At 36.7% G+C, this 18,768-nt stretch overlaps 1 protein-coding gene and 1 pseudogene across 2 annotated transcripts; one reads left to right on the top strand and one right to left on the bottom strand.

Moving 5' to 3' along the window:
• Positions 1–1,224: 1,224 nt before the first annotated feature.
• On the bottom strand, positions 1,225–2,444 carry LOC109017887 (annotated as a pseudogene).
• A 315-nt stretch (positions 2,445–2,759) lies between these two features.
• On the top strand, positions 2,760–3,653 carry LOC109018300. 2 transcript variants are annotated; one of them, XR_002000554.2, is made up of 2 exons: positions 2,760–3,435; positions 3,520–3,653. XR_002000554.2 is itself a non-coding variant. In XM_019000460.1 (2 exons), exons 1-2 carry the CDS (start codon positions 2,949–2,951, stop codon positions 3,629–3,631), a joined length of 594 nt encoding a protein of 197 aa, XP_018856005.1. In that variant the 5' UTR covers positions 2,760–2,948; the 3' UTR covers positions 3,632–3,653. The 2 variants fall into 2 exon arrangements, 1 of the variants encoding a protein (XP_018856005.1); XM_019000460.1 differs by having other exon boundaries at positions 3,525–3,653.
• Positions 3,654–18,768: the final 15,115 nt, after the last annotated feature.

The raw sequence follows: 18,768 nt of genomic DNA, 5'->3' as shown, positions 1-18,768 counted from the left end.
CCAATGGAATCGAATCTAAAGCTATCTTCCTCAGATCCTGATATGTATAAAGACCCTTCAGCCTACAGAAGACTAGTTGGAAGATTGTTGTACTTAACAATAACTCGACCTGACCTTGCCTATTCTGTCCAAGTTCTCAGTCAATTCTTATCCAAACCAGCTGTTAGTCATCACCAAGCAGCCATTCGAGTTCTCAGATATCTCAAGGCAACCCCTGGACAAGGATTATTTTTTCCAGCTTCATCAGAATTGCAGCTCAAGGCCTTCTCAGACAGTGATTGGGCAGGATGTGTTGACACCCGAAGGAGTGTAACAGGTTTTGCCATTTTCTTGGGTGACTCATTAATTTCGTGGAAGAGCAAAAAGCAAGCTACAATCAGCAGATCTTCTGCAGAAGCAGAATATAGGGCCCTTGCTTCAACAGCTTGTGAGATCCAATGGCTCCTTTATGCAATGCAAGACCTAGCTATCAACCACCAGCAGCCAACTTTGGTTTATACAGACAGTAAATCCGCATTATCCATTGCAACTAATCCAGTCCAACACGAGAGAACAAAGCACATACAAATAGACTGTCATCTTATTAGAGAGAAGTTGCAACAAAATATCATCAAGCTTTTCCATGTCCCTTCAAGATTGCAACTGGCGGATATATTAACAAAACCTCTAGGCTCTCTTCCTTTTCATCATGCTCTCCGCAAGATGAACATCCTCAATATACATGTTCATCTTGAGGGGGGGTGTTGGAATATAGCCTCACGGATTGAACAAATGGAATTAAAATCTAAAGCTACACGTGTTAAACTAGAAGAGGAAGAGGAGAGTTAGTTATTTCTGTTATGGTAGTTAGTTTATTATTTAGTTTATTATTTCTCATTTTCTCATTTAAGCCGTGTATATAAATATAGTTAAAGTACTCTGTAATTGATACCAATCAATTTCATTTTCATGGAAGTTTTCCAATTCATCTTCTTTTGTATCTTCTTTGCTTCACGACTATGTCAATTCTCAATTCATCTGAAACTTGACAATATATATATATATGTATGCTCTTCGCGGCCTACAACTTGAGTAAAACTAAGCTTAAACGATAGAACCAACTTCTTAAAGTTATTGCCTCCCAAAAACCCCGAAAAACGGAAAAAGGTACTGATACAAAAGGGAAGAAAAAGACCAATAAGATTAACTCTGATATATACACAAGTAGTGAAGTACACTCAAGTATTAATATTTGTTCTGGTTGAGTCTAGCAACTGAGGCCATAGACTCGGCTACTCCTCCAGGAGTAGTGCTCATATCACGCTTTTTCCTTATCTCCGCACCAATTACCCCTTCAGCATCTTCTCAAGTGACTGCTTTGTCCCCCGGCAGCCTTGCCGACGCATCCTGCACATATTTATGCATGCACCCCAGAAGGTAACAAATTTATAGGCCAAATAAAAAAAGAGAGCTGCTGAATATATTTTAACATGAACCACCACCAAGAACACGATAATCATGACAAGAAAACCGGTAAAATTACCCATAGAATATCTGAGAGCCTTGTCTTAGCTTGGTCGGGCATTATTCGAGGGTTTATATCGGCCGCAGATTGCGCCATAGCAGCAACACCACCGGGTGTGTCTTCATTTTTGCCGGTTGCTCTCATTTCCGCAGCTTGTATTGCAGCAGCATCGCTTTGCTCAACCGGTTTGTTACCTGCTGAAAGAGCGCTCGCCTCCAGTGCTTCTCCAATGGTTATCGCATCTTTATGATCTAGAGTTGTTGCTGGAGTCCTGGATGGCACATCTGGGGTAATGTATCGTCCCACCACCTTTCTCAGGATCATATACAAATATATGTTAGGTCCATGCCAATACTGCTAACTAAGAATAGTACACCATTACCAAAACTTAAAAAAAAAATAAATAAATACTTGTTCTACTATCAATTTCTTAGTGGGAAATAATCTTGTGTCACATGAAATAGTAATTAGTCGCGATAGAAAATTGAGAAAATTAATTAAACCTGTCCAGCAACTTCCACGATGATGACACGGGTACCACCTACGTCAATTTCCCTTACGGTGACTGACACCTTGGTCTCTGGCAATATCAGTGGCATCGCGGTGGCCGACGGCACCAACTCTCTCGTTCACTACCGCTGCAGATTGCATGACAGCCGCAGGGCCACCCTTTTGGATGTAACACCCTGGCCCAAAGCTCGCATTCAATTTTTATCAGATCGATGTTTTATTTTATTTTATTTATTTTAAGTTGATTTACCATCAAGATGTAGACCTAACTTTTTTTTTTTCGAAATGGACCCAAAGCCACGTGCATGTCCCATGCACGTTGATCTCATTCTCTCACTCGAAGTCGTTTCTTCCAGCCAACCACCATGCATGTAGAAAAAGCTCAGTAACCGTTGCTTCCACGTAGAAAAAGCTCAGCAACCGTTGCCATGCACGTCGATTTCCCCCTATTCCTTTTTCATTCCCCCACGCTATTTCGGTTCCAAATCTCCGTTCTCTCCCTCACATCAGTGTTCCACAACTACTTCCCCGATGCTTTCGTTTCCCCTCTACACCTTCTCTTCCCCACGTCTTTCCTTCCCCTGCACCAACGGTTTCTTTTATCAGCAGTTTCTGTTATGCACGCTCGCTCTCTATTCTCCGTGTGCCTTATTTTTCTCTCAACCGTTTCTCTTCCCACTCATCTTATTTCCTTTCTCATCATATCTCTCATTTTGTTTTAACCGGCACATTGCTCAGACTTCCCTCTCCCTCTCCCTCTCCCTGACATCAGTTTCTCACCCTCGCCCCCAAATCCCATGGTCCCAGACCATAAGGACAACGCCACTGCCGCAAACCACCAAGCACTGAAGCCCAGCCTTCTGCCAACCAGCCGGCTCCCAACACCTCACCAGACCACCGCAGGAAGCCACCAGTCGTGCCTAGCTGCAGCAAGATGGGACAGCCCCCACGGCCCAGCCCCTCCGTGTCCTCAAACGGAAACCAACCCACGACATGCTCCTCCACGCCAACAGCCCCATTTCCACCGGGGAGCACCATGGGAACAACCGACGGCAAACCCACGAAAACCACCTCACGGACATGCACCACCCACCGTAAATTTAAACGAGAAAAGGCCCTGTTTCAAGCACCCAAAAACAAAGCAGCGCTGGGACTGTTTATCCACTCATCCATCGTGCAACAGAAACCACCCCATCCCCGACGCCCACTGCGCAGCTCCTCCACAGCACTGCCTTGCACCACCGTACCCACACTCAGCCTCTTTGTCCCCTGTTTGAACTCCCCGAAGCAGAGCATCTTTTGTTCCCTAGCTCTCGGTTCCGTTAGGTGCCACCAGCCACGACAGCAGCCCTCCACGTCGCCTCCACTTGCAGAGAAGGTACTGCCGACCACCTCCCATCACCCAGTTGCTTTTCCTCTAGGTGAGACCACGGCATCTCGTTGCTTTTCCCCCACGGTCTCCTCTTCTTTACCTCTTTCTCTCATAAATTTCTCTCTGATCTTAGTGCAGTGCCGCCGCGTGACCACCTTCGACCGCTCCCACCTCCCTGCTCTTTGCGCCGCGCCTCCTCTCTCGGTAAGTATTGGAATCCTCAGTCGCATATTTTTTTGGTCTAGAGCATTTCACAACTCAGTTTTCCTTTTGTTTTCATTGTTTTTCCCAATAAGCCCATGCATCTTATACGTATTTACTAAAACACCGTCCTTTAGATCGGTTCTAGATTAACCTAAAGTTTGTGTTAGCATCGTTTTTTTTTAATTATATAGCTTATAAAGAAAATAGATCAAGTTTTGAATTATATTATTAGTAATATTATTTTTCTAAAATATGAATTTTTGAAGTGATTAGTAAGTGTAAAATTTTATTTTATTTTAAACCCATGCATTATATGAATATTTTCCAAAATACCCCTAGTTAAACGTTGGGATTGGTTTTTTTTTTTAATTTATTATGTGAAGGCTTAGTTTTAAGTATAAATTTTATTACAGAAGATAATTAGGATTTTAAAGTATATTACTTTTATTATATTATATTATCTAGTATTAAATTTTATAGTTTAATTTCATTAGCAAATAAGTTAGAATTTAATATCATGGTCAAAAATATTAAGCGGATATTGAGGAATTTGGAAAGTAATGGTATTATTGAGGTTAAGAGAATTTTAGGTCTTGAGGTATTAAAATAGGTATTTTAGGTGTAATTACGAAGTAATTGTTCAAATTTGAGATTTATTCAAGTTACAAGAATTTTTCTATAGGTGATGATTGAAATTCGTTTGGCACTGTTGTGGAGATTTTTTGAAAAGCTAAAAGGTTCAAGTAAGAGCATTGGCAATGGACTAGCCATTTGCCAATGCAAGTCCAAATTGAAAGTAAATAAGAGAAAAAACATCCGCATTGGCCTAGTTAAATTCTTGAAGTTTAACATATCTGCTACAGTATTTCTTACCTCCTCTCTATATCTGGCCAGGTCCTGTTCAACATTGAAAAGAATTTTTTATTATTTCATCTGCGTTCACTTTTTCCCATGTTCTTTCTCTTTCTTCATCCCATTTCCCTCGTTTTTCTTTTTCTTCATCCCGAAACCTGTGAAACATAGAGACATTTGGGTCTTCTCCGATCATCCACGCCCTCTTCTCTCCATCGAGTGTCCACGCCATCGTCTTCCAGCCCACAAATCGTCCACGCCGTAGTCTTCCAACCCATAAATCGACCACGGCGTCGTCTTCCAGCCCAGCCCATAAATCGACCACGCTTTCGTCTTCCAACCCACAAATCGACCACGGCATCGTCTTCCAGCCCATAAATCGACCACGCTTTCATCTTCCAACCCACAAATTGACCACGGCATCGTCTTCCAGCCCACAAATCGACCACGGCGTCGTCTTCCAGCCCACAAGAGACCTTCGCATTTCTTCTCCAAATCTTTCACAACAAAATCACCATTTGGGCATTTCTTACAAACTTATTTCCGATTTGGGATTCGATTTACATGGGTTTCGATTTACATGGATTTCTTACATGGGTTTCGATTCTCATACGATGTGGAATTTATTCTTTTATTGAGCCTTTTTTTTTTCTTTTATTGTTTTGTTTTCCGTTGTCTTGAAAAGGTTGAACAACTGATCGAAAATTAATTGAAAAGTTTTCCGTTGTCTACATTTCCCCAAATATCTACTTGTCGATGCACGTAAGTTTGATCTTAAAGATTTGGTTTATGCATATTTGGTTTAGTTAAAGATTTGGATTATTCATATTCAACTCAAGATTTTTCAGCAGTTTTGGCTACTTCTGATCTGATATGGAATAATTAGTGGACTGTATTAGCTACTTGTGATTTGATATGGAGTAATTAGTGGACTATATATGTATTTGTGATCTGATATGGAGTAATTAGTTGACTGTATTGGCTATTTGTGAACTGTTTTTGGGATAATTTGTGAACTATTTTAGCTCATTTGTGGACTGTATTGGGATAATTTGTGGACTGTATTGGGTATTTGTGATCTGTTTTATATAATTTATGGATTGTTTTAGCGATTTGTGAATTGTTTTGAGGTAATTAGTGGATTGCTTTGGCAATTTGTGGACTGTTTTGGGTATTTGTCATATGTTCTGGATAATTTATGGATTATTTTAGCAATTTGTGAACTGTTTTGAGGTAATTAGTGGATTGCTTTGGCAATTTATGGATTGTTTTAGAATTTTCTAGACTGTTTTGGATAATTTATGGACTGTTTTAGTAATTTGTGAACTGTTTTGGATAATTTATGAACTGTTTTGGCATGTTTGTTGGATTCAACCACAATTCTAAATGTAAATGTTGGGTAGAAGAAATGTTGGTATGTTTGTATATGTGATTGTTGGGTGAATGGTTGACAAAATATATTTATTGAATAATTAGGTTGAGAGAAAAAATAGTTGAAAAATAATAATTTTATTAATTAATAAAGTTATTAATTAATATATGAAATGTATTTGTAAAATATAAAAAATATATATATTATTAAAATATATAATATTTTATTATTATTTAGATTTTAAGATAGCTAGTCCAACGTGGACTAATCTAACTACAAGTCCATATTATAGCCAAAATCTAACATTCTAGCTAAATTTTAGACTTGGCAATGCCAATGCTCTAAGTGGGGTTCCTATGCTGGATTTGCATAAAAAGGAAAATGAACTAAGGTTGGTTTGTAAAATATGCATAATAAGTTTTTAAAACAAAATGTGAAAACAACCTCAGTATATGTGTTTTGCATTCACTCATGAAAATCTATATGAAAGAGAAAAATGCTTTTTGACATAAATAGTTTAGACATGAGCAATATTTGACATATTTCTGAAATGTGCGAAAGAGCGAATATGAAAATTGAGAATTTTACACATGTGATATGAAATGTTTTGGTTCTGTTATTGATCATCTGAAAATGATATGAGTGTATTCGGCACGTGGTTTGATATGATATGGATATGAAAAACCTTTGGCATACTTATCTATTTTGATTTAGATTCTGAATATGGTTCTGATATGATGATACCGATTCACGTGATATGGTTGGTACTAACATGATATGATATGATATGATATGATATGAGTGCACCCACTTTAGAAACAAAGTGGTCTTTTATGTGTTCTTTCATGTGTGCGCACTCGGAGCTCCGAGAATGAATAAAGGAAAGTTTTACAATATGATACTGTCTGATTTGGCCACCGGGGATAGCACAACTCTACCACGAGGGTTAAATATGGTATATGATATGATATGATACGATACGATACGATATGATACGATGAAGATGTTCGGTTACGTTATGCCAAACCGTTTTTGAATATAAAAATGGTTTTTGAATATAAAAATGGTCTTTGAATATAAAAATGATATTTGAATATGAATAGTTAGTTTTTGAGTATGAAAAGATTGAAAAGTTGCTTTGATTTTCTGATAACATATTTCTTAGATCTGCATATGAAAATGAAATGTTTTGTTTCTACATACCAAACTTTCTGAAAGGCCCATGTTTATATATTAGTATATATTCTCTGCTTACTGAGTTGTTGATAACTCATGCCTTATCTCCATAACTTTTTTTCGATAATTTTGATGGTACAGCTAGAGACTAAAAATCACGTATAAAGTTGTTGTGTGTATGGATATGGAATGGATGAAAATAAATTGCACGGAATGTAAAATGAAAATAAAAAGGAAATGTAGACAAATTATTTGATAAAAGGCAACTGATATTTTCAGATTGCCAATACGATGCTTCGAGGGATCCCTTAACATCCAAAATGAAGAACAATTCTGCAATAGTACTTTTCCAGATGATTCTCTACTAGTGCCTCTACAGTTTACATACCCACGTAGCCTAACAAACTGCTCTACTAAGCTTCTTATGCGTGTCCTTATTATAATAGAAAGGAAATACAACATCAAATGAAATGACATTCCAAAAAGACATAAACGACAGTGTTTGTAAAATGCAATGAAACGGCAGTCTTCTATAGCAAAACGACGGGTCTCCTTAATTCCAAAAGGTGCGTATCCTTCTCTTCTTCAAACAATGTGTTCCAAGCAAAACATCCAGACGGTGCGTATTGAGTTCTTCATAACCCTTCTTCTACTCCAGTTCACTTAGTTCTCGAATGTTCCTTCCCTTACCTTAGAGCTAACCCTTCGTCTTCCACCTCTCTCCTTCAAGGAACCCTAACAATCCTCCTCCCTTAGAGCACCTTGCCCACAAGGTGTGGGTAAAGGGCTCGCAGCTTCCACAAAGATTCTCGACTGTCATCCTCATGGCCAGTATCGACCCATTTGATTAACACCTCGGTGGTGGCACAATGGCCCGTTTTCTTCAAACGCCTATCAACAACTTCCACAGGCTTTGGCAAAATTTCGCCATGAGTATTAGTGGGTGGAAGGCTTGGCAAGGGCAGATCTGAGCCCTCAGTTTTCATTTCAAACATGAAACGTGAAAAACCGAGTGGATCCGTGAGCTTGGGGGTAGATCAAGCATGTTGGCCACTTGGCCAATACATTAGAGTACACGGAAGGGGCCATAAAACCGCGAAGAGAGCTTCAGGTTCTGTCGAGCAACCACTAACTTTTGGTGATAAGGTTGTAAACAGAGGTAAACGTAGTCTTCCACTAAAAATTCCCTCTCTGTACATTTTTTATCAGCATAAAGTTTCATTCTTGATTGGGCTACTGTAAGATTTTCCTTAAGTAGAGTCTTAAGTTATTCTCTGGTGCATAATTGGTTGTCCACTGAAGCATTTGGGGTAGTGCCTGGGATGTAAGTAGTCAGCTTAGGAGGAGAGTAGCCGTAGAGGGCTTCGAATGGTGATACCTTAGTCGCTAAGTGATAAGATGTGTTATACCAGTACTGGGCCATGGATAACCACTTAGCCCAAGTCTTAGGCTATGTTTGGCTACCAAAGTCTTCCCAACACTTTTCAAGTATTCTCGTACTTTTGAAAATACTTCATATGCCAAACAACTTAAAATACTTTCAATGGGACCCACAAACTCACTTCAATCTCTACTCATAACTATTCACAAACATTCTATAATACTTATCACTATTATATATAAATAAAAAATAAAATCACTATAATATATAAATAAAAAATAAAATCACTACAATATATAAATAAAAAATATTTATCACTATTATATATAAATAAAAAATAAAATCGCTATCATATATAAATAAAAAATAAAATCACTATAATATATAAATAAAAAATAAAATCACTATAATATATAAATAAAAAATATTTATCACTATTATATAAATAAAAAATAAAATCTCTATAATATATAAATAAAAAATAAAATCACTATAATATATAAATAAAAAATAAAATCATTATAATATATAAATAAAAAATAAAATCACTAAAATATATAAATAAAAAATAAAATCACTATTATATATAAATAAAAATAATATAATATAATATATAAATAAAAAAATAAAATCACTATAATATATAAATAAAAAATAAAATCACTAAAATATATAAATAAGAAATAAAATCACTAAAATATATAAATAAAAAATAAAATCACTATAATATATAAACAAAAATAAAATCACTACAATATTTATCACTATTAAATTTAAATAAAAAATAAAATCATTATAATATTTATCTCTATTATATATAAATAAAAAATAAAATCACTAAAATATATAAATAAAAAATAAAATCACTATTATATATAAATAAAAAATAAAATACTATAATATATAAATAAAAAATAAAATCACTATAATATATAAATAAAAAATAACATTTCTATAATATTTATCACTATTATATATATATAAATAAAATCATTATAATATTTATCACTATTATATATAAATTAAAAATAAAATCATTATAATATTTACCATTATTATATATAAAAATAAAATAAAATCACTACAATATTTATTAATATTAAAAAATCATTATAATAAATTTATTATAATATTTATTATTAAAAATAAAATCACTATAATATTTATGGGACCCACACATTTTTCAACTATCTACCCAAAAGTCAACAACTCAACATACTTCACACATCCAAACAACTCAAAATACTTTCAATGGGACCCACAAACTCACTCCAATCTCTACTCATAACTATTCACAAACATTTTCAACACTTTTCAAGTATTCTCACTACCCAAACGTACCCTTAGGCTTAGCCCCTGTGTAGCACCTAATGTATCCTTCTAGGGTTTCGTTCAAGGCCTCTGTTTGGCCATCAATCTCAGGGTGATATGTTGAGATATAGTTCAGTGTGGATTCCTATATTTCGAAGAGTGATTTCAAGAATGAGTCAGATTGGGCATGCCATGATGCTTGAAAACTTCCTGAAAATTTTTTTGAGCCACCATAACTGCAATATAAGGATGTGAGAGGGCAATGAAATGACCATACTTGGTCAATCGATCCACCACAACTAGTATAGTAGAAACCCCTTGGGACTTAGGTAACCCTTCTACAAAATCAAGAGAAATGGCTTCCCAAGCTTGCTCAGTAATAGGAATTGGTTGGAGTAGACCAAGATAAGGGACAGTCTCATTTTTATTGGTCTGAGAGAATGGCCTGCGTGAGGGTCATCATGTATAAATTTCAGAATTTTGCTCTTAAATGCAGATTGTGAATTATTCTCCAATTCTTTAATATTAAGCCTCGTTGAATAGAATAATCCTTAGGAAGCTCTTGGCCTGAATTAAACTTGGCCAATAATTCCTGTAGGTCCTGAGAAGCTGCATACGTGCCCTTAAGTTCCTCAATCCACAGTGGGGTAGGAAAGGTAATAATTGCTAGGGAGTCTTCCCTATTGTGATCATTTTCATGCCTTCTAGATAAGGCATCTGCAACTTTGTATTCCTTCCCTTGTTTGTAATCAATGGTGAAGTCATACCACAGGAGTTTAGTAATCTATTTTTGTTTGGCCATCGTGCCCACTTTTGCTCCAATAAGTATTTGAGGGCTTGTTGGTCTATCTTGACCTTAAACGTTTGACCCAATAAGTATGGGCGCCACTTATGAACTGTTGGGACTAAAGCTAAAAGCTCTTTTTCATAAGTAGATAAGTTTAAGGCCCTGCCCTTTAAAGCTTTGCGAAGAAAAGCTAGTGGCTGCCCTTGTTGCACAAGTACAGCACCAATGCTTTATCCGCTTGCATCACACTCCAAAGTGAAGGTTTGAGAAAAATCTGAAAGCCTTAAAACAGGTGGTGAAGTTACAGCCTATTTAAGATCCATAAAAGTCTTGGTAGCTCCTTCTGACTATGAGAATGAAATCTTTTTTAATAAGCCAGTAAGGGGGCAACAATCAATCCATAGCCTTTAATGAATTTATGGTAGTACTCTGTTAACTCCAAAAAACCTCTTAAGGCCTTAATATTTTTAGGGACTAGCCATTCTAGCATAGTAGCTAGTTTCTTAAGATCTGCCTTGACCGCCTTACCCATGACAATGTGGCCCAATCTGCTAGAGTTGCAGGAAAACGGATTGTTGAATTAAATTAAATAAAACTAATAGGTAGGGGGTCAAACTTAGATAAAAATCCTACTAAGTATATATCTACTTGCATCCGTAAGTATATAACCATATCCCCATCAAACTGCTCATCCTCCTCCCCCTTTTCATTGGCATCGGGCGTATATGTGACTTTGCAAATATATATTGGATCATTTGATTAGAAAGTTGCCCTCATCCTTTTTTGACTTATTTACTATTATAAGTATGAAGGCTTTTGAAGGCTTTTGAGTTTTCACCAAAAACATGAAGGTCCTCGATAAAAATTGTTGAGAAAAGTAGAAGGGTTTGAAGGTAGTGAGTTATGGATCGTAGTGGTATAGGGTGGTTGGTGGCTACAGTGGAAGTAGTGTTACAGACAGAAAAAATCAGAATTCATAACACTTGTGTGAAGGAAATAGAGCTTTCATGGCTCAACGATACTCCAACGTATATGGTAGATATCTATGTGACGACCCCCAGTGGGGATTGGACGGTGACTGAAGCGTCAGGATATGCAACACAAGACTACATACCCCTCGTACATGACAAATAAGATGCAATGCACCTATATATACTAGCAGTATGCAATAACTATCGCAACGGAAAAAGTAAAGTTCGTGTAAAACTAAGCAACGCCTAAAGTAGTTGCATTAGCACACGGTACCATAAACTAAATATAGCCCAAACATTGTCTTAACATAACATGTTTTTCAAAAGTACTAGATAATATATTCATTGTTTCCCAAAATATAAGTACCCATTCCCAAAGCAAGAGACCATTCCTCAAAAATAAGTATTAAACCTTAATCCATTTCCTAGTACAAGCAGCATGGTCCCTTTTCAGAACAGCAGGGCTCCCCCTTCCATGTTTCCTTGCACTGATTAAGCAACCTCCTCAGCTCCTCGAAGAGTTGCAAAACCTCAGTGATAAACTGGTCGGCAGCCTCTAGTCTATTTACCAGAGAGGGCTCTGATGAGCTCTCAGTACTCTTCGGTGCCTCCTTGATTGTCGGGGGTACCGACCATTTGCGCTTCCCCATGAGAGATTTCTTCGTGTCTGTTACAACTTCAACCATTTCGAGTAGAGAATGGTAGTGGAAACTACTACAATGAGATTTCAAGAAATCTCAGCAAGTAAACATACAACAATTAAAATAAGCATATAATTATAAATCATGAAATGCGTGCATAGACATGTACTTGACATAAAACTCGACTTATGAAATTTGATCTTTTTTAAAACATGAGATAGAGATCCTTAGACTTTTCAGAAAAACATCTTCGACATCATTTTCATGTTGATCATTACACATTCATATCATAACATTTCATGTGAGCTCATGGCCTTGTTCATTTCATATAACATATGGTGGATACATCACGGCTCCCCTATGCACCACTTGTTCTTGCTAGTTACCACACCACCAATAGTCCGTACACCGTGGTGAATACGTCTTATTCATACCATGATAACACGACAATACTTTGCCTAGTCATTTTCTTTAGTCATGGCACCCACTAGCGCTAGGTGCTACCTCGTTCTGGCATCCTTTCCAAAAAGATCCATTCGAGGCACACCGATGGTTCTTTGTTGACCTAGATGTTATCACTCCATTTTTAAGCACTTCAAAGTGGACATAGGAGTTCCAATAGGACATTCCCCCGTCCTAATATTTGGAGTCGTGATAAAATATGTACTTGACTTTTAAAAATATTATTTACTCAAATACATGTCACATGAGACTTAAGACGTCCTTTTTCCATACATAAGATATGTGACGTATGAAATGTCGTGTATGCATGAACAAGCATATCACATTCGGTTTCATGGCATGGTAACATATGAGCATAACATGATACATAGTCAATATCTTAAACATATTACAAATAAAACATCAAAACGCTCAAACCAAATATACACAAACATGCTTGGCTGAAACTTATAGGGTTCATTACCAAGTGAAATTCATCTTTAACATGTATCAAATCCGAAACACAATAGACTATATATCATGGCAAAGATAATCACATAATCTGAATCTTGAAAAGCAAATCATCATACAAGTCAAAACCCTAATCTCTAGCTGAAACCTTAAATCACATAAAATCATGGTGTAACATCATGTAACAAAACCCTAATACACGTGATCTTAGCATGGTATCATACAAACTGAAACATATAATCATGGCATGTTCTTATACAACTCACAACAAGATATTTGTTCACAAAATCATGAAATAACTAACATACACAATACCAAACAAGATGAAAGATTCACACAAGTATATGCATATATTAACCGAAAATAGGTTGAGGGTTTACTTACCAAAATCCTTCAAAATATTCACTAGCAAGTTGTAATAGATTGATACAACTTCTTAGAACAATGGTCTAACCCTACTCCGTGTGTGCGTGTGTTATGAAATTACTAGGGTTGGTCGTTTGCTTAAGGTGAGGCTTCAAGCGTTTGGTTCAAGGGTTTAGAACACAAAGACCTTCAAGTCCATGTGACTGTGGCTAGGTCATGACCATGTGAGTAGTGCGCATGTGCTATGGTCGAATGCCTTGAGGATATGAGTCCTCAAACTTTTAGTCTCCTCCCTTGGAAAATCCTAGGGTATTTCAAAGATGAAATGACCCTTCATGTGAGTACGTGTGTGTTCTAGGTGATCATCTCATTCGAGATTTTCATCTTTATGGTGTAGGAGTGTGTTTTTGTGAGAAAGATGATGGAAACGTGAATCTCACCGTGTGGTTTCTTCTTAGCTTAGAGTCGTGGCCTTCCTTGCGAGTGGAGAGTGTATGGTTGTCGTTTGCTTGGAAGGAAAGTGTGAGAAAATCCACTATGTGTTGTGTAGAGAGGTGGAGTGTAGAGAGAAAACACTTGGAATCCGAAATTGCCAAGAAGAAAAAGGCATGGGCCTGTGGCTTGTGGCCTTTTTATAGCCTCTCCCTCTTGAAACCGATTGGTCACTCAAAAGCCATTGCATGTTGGACGTGTGGCATAACCTTCTTCCCCTTTTGTCGAAATCTTCATCATACCCGACTTTGGAAAGTACAAAGGCCACCTTGGAAAGTGGCATGTGCCTTACCCTAGGTGAGCCTAAAGTCTCTCTTTCCCCTCTCCAAAACGTCCAGGTTCATTGAACCTCAAGTGCAAAAACGTAACTAGCCTCAAAACCCCTACATCTTCCCAAGAAAGTGGGTGGTGTATGCATGCCAAGTGGCATGCACGTGTGGAGGGTGTGTGTATGCCGCCTCCCTTTCTCTTTACCCAATGAGGATCCTTCCTCCTCCCCATGTGTGTCTCTTCCTTTTCCCCATGTGTGTTCCCTAGGTGACTTCTCCCAATTCCCAAAGTCTTCTAGAATCCCTAAACATGACATGTGGCAAGTGAGTGATGGTTGGGCGAGTGTGGTGGCCAAAACCCTAGAGTTAGGAGGGTAATTTCGTGTGGTGCCTCTTATAGGATCTTTCCCCCACCAATGAATGAGTGACAAATGGCATAATGATCTGGAAATGCCCTTGGGTGGGCGTGTGGCCTAAGAATCTGAAACTCTCATTTGTGTTCCCCATGCAAATCCTTAGGAAGATCAATCTTTGCTCTTCCCAAAGTGTCATTCCCCATGCAAAATCTCTTGGACTATTCACAATGACAAGTGGCATGAGGTGGAGGTGCTTGGAGTGTGAGTGGCGTGTTAGTCGAGTGGTCATTTGCCTCCCCTAGGTGATCCTATGATTACCTTCTAGATCCTCCATGTGTGGCGGACTTTAGCCCACTATCATGTCGAGATACATTAAACTGTGCATACGCGACAAGTGGCACAAGCCACATGGTGTTGGGCGTGACCTAAAAGCCCTTTAAGCCCACCTAGTTGGCTGAAATGTATAGGCTTAATCACTCTATGTGTAATCCATGGCCCTTAATAAAATAAAACTTAAGCAACGAAATACAGATGAAAAATCTAGTTAAGTCCGGGTTACCACAATCTAACTGCTACCAAATATGGTGAAGGAGGCCGGTGGGGTGTTCTAGCCATTCCAAAAGAGTATGAAGGTCTTGGTTGGGAGAAATTTGTTGTCGAGTTACCTAGAGCTGCTGCTCTTTTTTTCTCCATTCACAATGAACTGTCATGGAGGGCAAGCCAGAAGAATACATCCGGTCATGGCAATCATATGCTGCAGCTCTGAATGTGGGTCATGCTTCGGTGACTTAGTTTGATTCCAGCAACAAGATGGGGAACTGTGAAAGTAGTCCGGAGCTTCTGCAGATCACGCATGGACAGAACCAGTAGAAGGGGCCTGACTCCTCTGAAAGCATAAGAGCCATTTCTTACGTAACAAGGGATGATGATATTGGTCTTCCCAATGGCAGTATGGCTGAAAGAGAGATGCATAGTACATTAAAGGAGATGAAAAAATAGTTGTCGAGTTAAAGGCAGCAATTGCCTTTTTATCTATGAAAAAAGAATTGCTTTCAGCTGGTGGTAATAGGGTTGTAAGGCCCAATAAGAGGGAGTCCAAGATAGGCCCGAATCTCTTAAAACCAAAAAAAGGAAAAAAGAAAATTGGGTTCGGCCTAGTCCCTATAACCAAATCTAGGAGAGTATGGTGGATCAAAAGGAAAATCGGATCATCTATATTCAAAGTGGGTTCTACGTCGGGTATAGGTGTAGAGACGACTGAAATGGAATGCCCCCCACCATGTGTGACACAGAAAAGACCGATGATTAGTGTTCGCTCCGAATAAATGATGGAACCCACGCCAGAGTTAAAGGAAAATGGTGTAAAGTTGAGGCTTGAGGGAGGTGTAGGGTCTGTTGGAGTGGCACAGAAAGGATCGACGGGGGTGGCACACCTCCAGTCAATGTTTTCTCTAACGAAATGATGGCACCCATGCCGGAGGTGAAGGAACTTGATGTACTGCTAAGACTCGGGAGATTTACAGGTTTGCCACCAACCCAGAACCTCCAATAGTCATTGTGTTCTCACCACTCATAACGGAGAGAACCAGTTTGTCGGTATCTCTTTAGGCAACTTGTGACAACAACAATGTAGCTGTTGAGGAGGTGCAGGATTTGAATGCAGAAAATGGTGTGGAGAAAATTATGGATTTGTCGTTGGTAACTTGCAAGGAAAAACATTTAAGGCCTGGTGTACAATTGAGAGCTGAGTCTGTGGAAGATGTTATCCCCTTGTTATCTCTTCCATCGATAAACAATATAGCTAGTTAATCATCAGATTGGATTTTATAAAAGGTTAACAAGATACAATAGTGTGTAGGGATTACATGAGAAGGATTTGACAACCAATTCACAGCACTACTCGCTGCAATTGAGACAAGTCACTTGAAACAAAATCAAGATATAAGAAGAGCAGGGAGTTAAAGTGACTTGGTTAAGCAATCAACTACGATGTTAAAGGAGATAATCCAAGTTGAGGGAGGACTAGAGGGAGGGTAGAACCAGTTGTATTATGAAGCCTTCCTCGATTCTAGTAGGATCATTTGGATTACATAGAATAGTCCTATATATTTACCTTCAAAGGGAGTTTTGGGTGGAGTATTAGTTATGTGCGAAACTAGGGATTGGGATATTTACAATGACTTGCTTTGCTTTGGGGAGGTGCATTTTGTTCTAATAAGGCTTGGTGTAGATTAGATACGTTTTTATTTTCTCCCTCTTGGGCGTTGTTCCTATCATGGGCTTACTTTTCATTAGGGGCTTACTATTATGGGATATGTTTTTTGTTGTATATATCTAGTCTACTTGTTCACACCTATTGATATTAATAAGTTTTTATTTATAAAAGAAAAAAATTAGGAAGTTTTTCCAGTCCAATGGACATTAGAAGTTATATGTACTTAAGAAGATTCGAACTTTATACCCAGATGAAGTATACCGCCAAAACCATTCCTATGGGTTAATCTTAAGACCAACCGGCCTTCTATTAATTAAGATAAAAGCTTTTTTAATCTGAGTTTTTCATGACCATCTAATTAACTATTATTTTCTCATATAAATCATACATGTAGCATCGTTCAAATTAATTAGTTAAACTTTTTTTTTTATGAACTTATAAAAATTAAATTTCCCAATCCCATAGCTAGCTACTATTTTATCGCGAATACAATATCTTTTATTCTTTAATCTTCGTTTAATGAAAGAATCGAATTTAGCTATAACTTTTCAAGAACATTTCGATTTGTTTGTAAGTCCTAAGAATGGAATTGCAATTAACTGTAGCCTCTGAATGACATAAAGTTGTTAAAAATGTCATGCCACCAGGCTAGCAATAGCTGCTAAAAAATCGTCTAATTGCTACTTTCACTAGCCAATCCGTAGATGCAATAATGCCTTGTTTGTTTTCATAGTTTATCTCATCTCAATTCATCTCATCTCATTTCGTCTTATTTAAGTATTACAATTTTTTTAAATTTTCACATAAAATAAAATAAAAAATTCAATTTTTTCAAATTCTAAAACAAAAATAATATTATAAAATATATTCTAACAATATTTTATTTAACTTTTTAATTTTAATCTCAATTGGTCTCATCTCATCTTATATCATTTGTGAAAACAAACGAGCTCTTCTGATCTTAAGGTTAAGAATAATAATAATAATAATTGTTAAAAAAAAAACCAAATTTTAAAAAACCTCCGACCGTTGGGAGAAAATGAGTATTTAAAAATATGGCCACTAAAAAAAAGGGAAAATATACGGATGTGGAAAAAACTTGAGAACTATATATGATTAGCGGAGAAAGTATACAACAAATTTTTACATGAATAAATAAATAACTAAAAATAGACAATGGAGTAATTCACCATAAGAAAAATATATATTTGTGACGGATTATTTGGACGAGAATAATTATTTACGATGAAAACAGACTTATTTTAATAAAAAATAATCATTTTTATAAAAAATAATTAATTACAAATAAACAGTTTTCTTATAATAATGGATGTAGACATTTTGTGCATAAAGATGGCTAAGATAAAAATAAATAAATAAATATTCAGTCGAGTATGAACACTCTAGCTAGATGCTTTCTTAATTGAATAATGATACGGTTACTACCCTACTACTATCCATTTACTACTATTTTTATATTTGATTTTTTTTAATTTTTTTATTTTACTTAATGATTAAGGAAGTGTGTATTAGTAAATATATATATATTTTTTTAATTTTTTCTTAATGATTAAGGATGTTAAAAAAATACTTAAAAGAAAATGATAAAAAAATAAATTAAAAACTTAAAATACATTTTGGTAGTAGATGAATAATAATAGGGTAGTAAGCCTATCATTACCCTTCTTAATTTAGAGGATAGCTAGGAAAATTGTGATGACATTTGATGATCAAATATTGACTAACGGTACGGAAGCTTTGAAAACTGAAACAGAAGATAAGAAAAGTAAAGCATAGCTTATAAATATTTTTATTTTTTATGCTTCCTTCAATCCTTGATCTTCTGCTTTGCTATTATTATATATAGAAATCGTTGCCATAGTTTAAACTTGTAATTGGTGGTTATGTTAATTGACCGACCATTTGAAAATACGGAGATAAATTCTAAATTCTACCATCATATATATTTGAGTATTTATTTTTAATTTATGAATATTATGTAGAAGTTGTTGATCATGATCCCATGACTGTTGAAGCCACACGCTCAGCTGCATGCCATGTCTACAGCTAGCGGCCT

This window comes from Juglans regia, chromosome 11 (assembly GCF_001411555.2).
Source record: "Juglans regia cultivar Chandler chromosome 11, Walnut 2.0, whole genome shotgun sequence".
Taxonomy (NCBI): domain Eukaryota; kingdom Viridiplantae; phylum Streptophyta; class Magnoliopsida; order Fagales; family Juglandaceae; genus Juglans; species Juglans regia.
The sequence above is the reverse complement of the archived record's forward strand: the minus strand, read 5'-3'. Positions and strand labels throughout refer to the sequence as shown.